The sequence below is a fragment of the Clupea harengus genome, chromosome 1, assembly GCF_900700415.2.
Source record: "Clupea harengus chromosome 1, Ch_v2.0.2, whole genome shotgun sequence".
Classification (NCBI taxonomy): Eukaryota; Metazoa; Chordata; class Actinopteri; order Clupeiformes; family Clupeidae; genus Clupea; species Clupea harengus.
The window spans coordinates 23,543,064-23,546,714 of NC_045152.1; the positions used below are offsets into that span (position 1 = coordinate 23,543,064).

At 43.9% G+C, this 3,651-nt stretch overlaps 1 protein-coding gene across 2 annotated transcripts; it reads right to left on the reverse strand.

Moving 5' to 3' along the window:
* Positions 1 to 304: 304 nt before the first annotated feature.
* LOC105898574 (matrix Gla protein) lies at positions 305 to 3,301 on the reverse strand. 2 transcript variants are annotated; one of them, XM_012825605.3, is made up of 5 exons: positions 3,194 to 3,301; positions 1,567 to 1,642; positions 1,342 to 1,371; positions 1,097 to 1,208; positions 305 to 970 (listed from the first exon to the last, which is right to left on the reverse strand). In XM_012825605.3, the coding sequence occupies exons 2-5, from the start codon at positions 1,631 to 1,633 to the stop codon at positions 736 to 738; spliced, it is 444 nt and encodes a 147-aa protein (XP_012681059.2). In that variant the 5' UTR covers positions 1,634 to 1,642; positions 3,194 to 3,301; the 3' UTR covers positions 305 to 735. The 2 variants fall into 2 exon arrangements, with proteins under 2 accessions (XP_012681059.2, XP_031436651.1); XM_031580791.2 differs by having other exon boundaries at positions 1,567 to 1,646; positions 3,194 to 3,300.
* Between the last annotated feature and the right edge of the window lie 350 nt (positions 3,302 to 3,651).

Here is a 3,651-nt window from a genome sequence, read left to right on the forward strand (position 1 = left end):
TTATTTTTCATTACATATTTTTATTTAATTGACATAACTGTGTAGAAATCTGTTTTCACTTTGACATTAAAGAGGGCTTTTTTGTGATTTTTTTGGGATAAAAAAAAGCCAACTTATATTGACCATGATTGATTTATAAAAGCAATAAAAGGGCAACACATCCAACTGGGTGAATACTTATGCAAGGCACTGTAAGATGTATTGAATTATTGACTATGGTATATCAATATAAACCCTAAATCTTAAATGCTGGTTCCTTCAGCACCATGACACTGAAAATGACAAAGTGATTACGTAAGGCAAGTTTCTTTTCAACCATTATTTATTTGATGACATGGATGAAAGCACAGTCACACTGTGGTTTTGAATAAAATAGTTTTGATGTGCCACAAAACAAATGCACTTCAACTGTAGAGATGTGGACAGTGTAGAAATAATATACATCAGAATAAAAGAATACTCATTTAAAAGGGATAAGGGCATTTGTCTGAAGCATCAGTATTTTTTTCAGCCCCTCTCTGAGGCCTCCCTTAAACCATGAACCACATGATAAAGTCACATCCACGTGTCCACTAGTGGCATTTCATTTCAACATGTGCATTACATGATAGTCTCCAGTCGTCTAGGACCTCACCAATGGCGTTTGTCAAAGGAATTCACAGCCCATTAAGCTTACAGAAAACTGCACCCATCATAAATGTGATTAGAATATGTTAGAGGTTCTGAGGCAGCAGCTCAGTATCTGCGGTAGTTGACAGGAGCAGCGCGGTAGTTGACAGGAGCAGCGCGGTAGTTGACAGGAGCAGGGGCTGGAGCCGCCGGAGCCGCCGCAGCAGCCGCAGCCGCAGGTTGCCGAGACCCAAAGTATGTCTGATAGGCCTGCGGGTATCCATAGCGAAGAGCAAGGAGTCGGCATGGATTGTAGTCCTCACAGATCTCCGAGCGAATCTCTGTTGGGGACTTCACTCTCCTGTGGTTGAAAAAAAAAATGTATAATAGATGTGAGTGTGGTGAATCTGTGGTGAGATGTGAGCTGACACATAAGGGTCACTTGTGTTAATTAACACGTTGTGGAAAGAGATAGTTTGTTTGCTACCGTCTGTTGTAGTTGTAGTTGTAGTTGGGGTCGGCTCTGGGTGGACTGATGAAGCCACCTCCACCTCTGGGTGGGATAAATGAATTGGCACGGGATGGACTGACAAATAAATCTAAAAATGAAGAAGGGAGGACACAAATGCAGGTCACTCAGCGTGTATTAAATTTGAGGATTCATCTAAACTCAAGATATAGTGTCACCAAACGGATTCACAGTAACATCTGGGTGCTGTGGAGTTCATTCACCTTCAAAAGACTCTTGGCTCTCTTGAGAATCTGTGAGAGGGGGGATAGAGAGAGAGAAGGGACAGATGAAAAAATGGGGGGGGGGGGGGAGAGCAAGCATGATTGATAATTGAGATTTGATGCAGTGTGATGCCAATTTGTGCCTTAGCAAGCAGCTGTTAAAGTTGGCACTTTGTTGAAGAGTTGACACAAGCCTGAAATATGCGTGAGGCAGTGCAATGGTACCAGAGTAGCAGAGTCCGAGAGCGAGGATGGCACACAGTGCCGTGCAGTACTGCAGCAGAGAACTCATGTCTCCAGTCTGTCTGGCCACAGGAAGAAAAAAAAACATATGAATACACAGCACAGCACATCACACAACACGCTCTCACATAGGAAGGTGTGGTGGTGGGGGGGGGGGGATTGAGCTATTTCATGAATGTGATACATCATACATGATACATAGTGACAAAAATGATTCATTCACTCCATATGCTTGCTATGATGCCCATCTGCACATTGCACAACATTTGCAGTGGCTTTGTGTGAAGTAACTGAGCAGTAGCTGTGTATTTCAGGCTGCCGGCTTTGTAAAATATGTGTTTCTCCTCAGTTTTGGAAAGCAGTCGTGAAGCTTGCAGGCACTCAGGATCGGTGCCACTGTCTGGGGTTTGTGGTTTAGGTGTTGAGTTTGCCAATACCCGCTGAAAACCTGAAGAATGTCTAGCAGAAGTCCTGAGCCAGAAATAATAAGAGGAAAGCCATTTTCTCAATCATGAGTGGCATCTTTGGTCAGGTGTGTGCATAGAGAGAGAATATTTTAGAGGGTTTTTTGGAGTTATTTCTCAATATTGACTTAACAACACTACATTCCAAAAACAAACAATTTCTAGCTGTGGGCAGTTTACAATGTACCACTGCTCTCTGCGATATAGAGAGGAATGTAAAAAAAAAAGCAAAGAGAAGCAAGTACTGAAACTCTACTGAAAAAAAAACTACTGAAACCGCAAAAAGAGAACAGAAGGAGGCACTGAACAATGAATGACATTTATATAATAAAAAGCCACACACACACACACACACACACACACACACACACACACACACACACACACACACACACACACACAGCGACCACAGCGTGTGTCGTCCACCTGTTTAAACACCACATAACTCCGGTGCCCTGCTCTCTCTCTCTCCTGCCTCATGTTCTTGGGCTTCGGTGGGTGTGTGGCCTCTAGCACCTCTCCGCTGTGGTCAGTGGGGACAGTTCTCAACTCATGTCACCCAAACAACCAGGTGGAGCCACTGTGAGTGTTCCACTTTGAGGCACAGATGTGGAGAGAGAGGGGTTTTTAGTGAGGAAGCAGGGTGCTGACACCATCGTCTGCTGCCTGTTTTACACACGTCTGGCAGCAGGCAGGTACACAGCAGGTGCCCAGAGAGTGCCAATAGTCAGCATGCTGACATGCCCCATGTGCCCACTTCACTGGAAAATCATGCCCCGTCTGCTAACATTACAGTAACCAGTTTAACATCCCGCAGTGGCAAAGAGTGTTGTGAGTAGCCACCCAGTCTTACTGAACACAAATATTTGCACTGAAAACTGAACTATATTCAATATAGCATTCACCAATCATTAAAAACATCATAATGCCAGTTTAAATGATAACATCAAAGTATAGTGTAATGTAACATTGTGTAGTGTACTGTAACAAAATGATTACTTTCCTCCTAAGCATTACATGGATAAGTATAATGTACTTTAGCCTGATGAATATGGATTGAAGCATATTTAGACAAAAAAAAGCCAATTGAATTGCCAGTGTCCAGTTTCTGGTCCATAACTGTATTATGAGTGGGATGCACTTACCTTGAGATGAGAGCTGCAGGAAAGTCGAAGCTGGGTAATTTCTCTGATGTGGTTTGTCAGGACTGTCCCTCCCTTGCTCTCGATTACAGGGAATATTTCTTAATACGGTGTGGCTTGGCTCTTATAAATGCTGCTTTACCCCCACCCCTTTGACCCTGTTCCCTCTTGCCCCCCCCCCTTCCTCTCTCTCCTCCCTTCCTCTATCACCCCCTCTCCACCTACTCACTCAATCAGACCAAGCCATTAGCTCACTCTCTCCCTCACTCCTCTTCAAAAAAAAAACAAGATGGAAAGATGGAGGGCAATGAAGGAGAACAGGGCATGTCAGAGAGAGATGAAATGATAAACAAGCCCACAGGCCTTGTTTGTCCCACTGCCACCCCACACCTCCAGTGTATCCTAGAGGGGAGAATGTTCTCAAAGAGACTCCGAAAAAAAAAAAAAAGCACGGGACAATG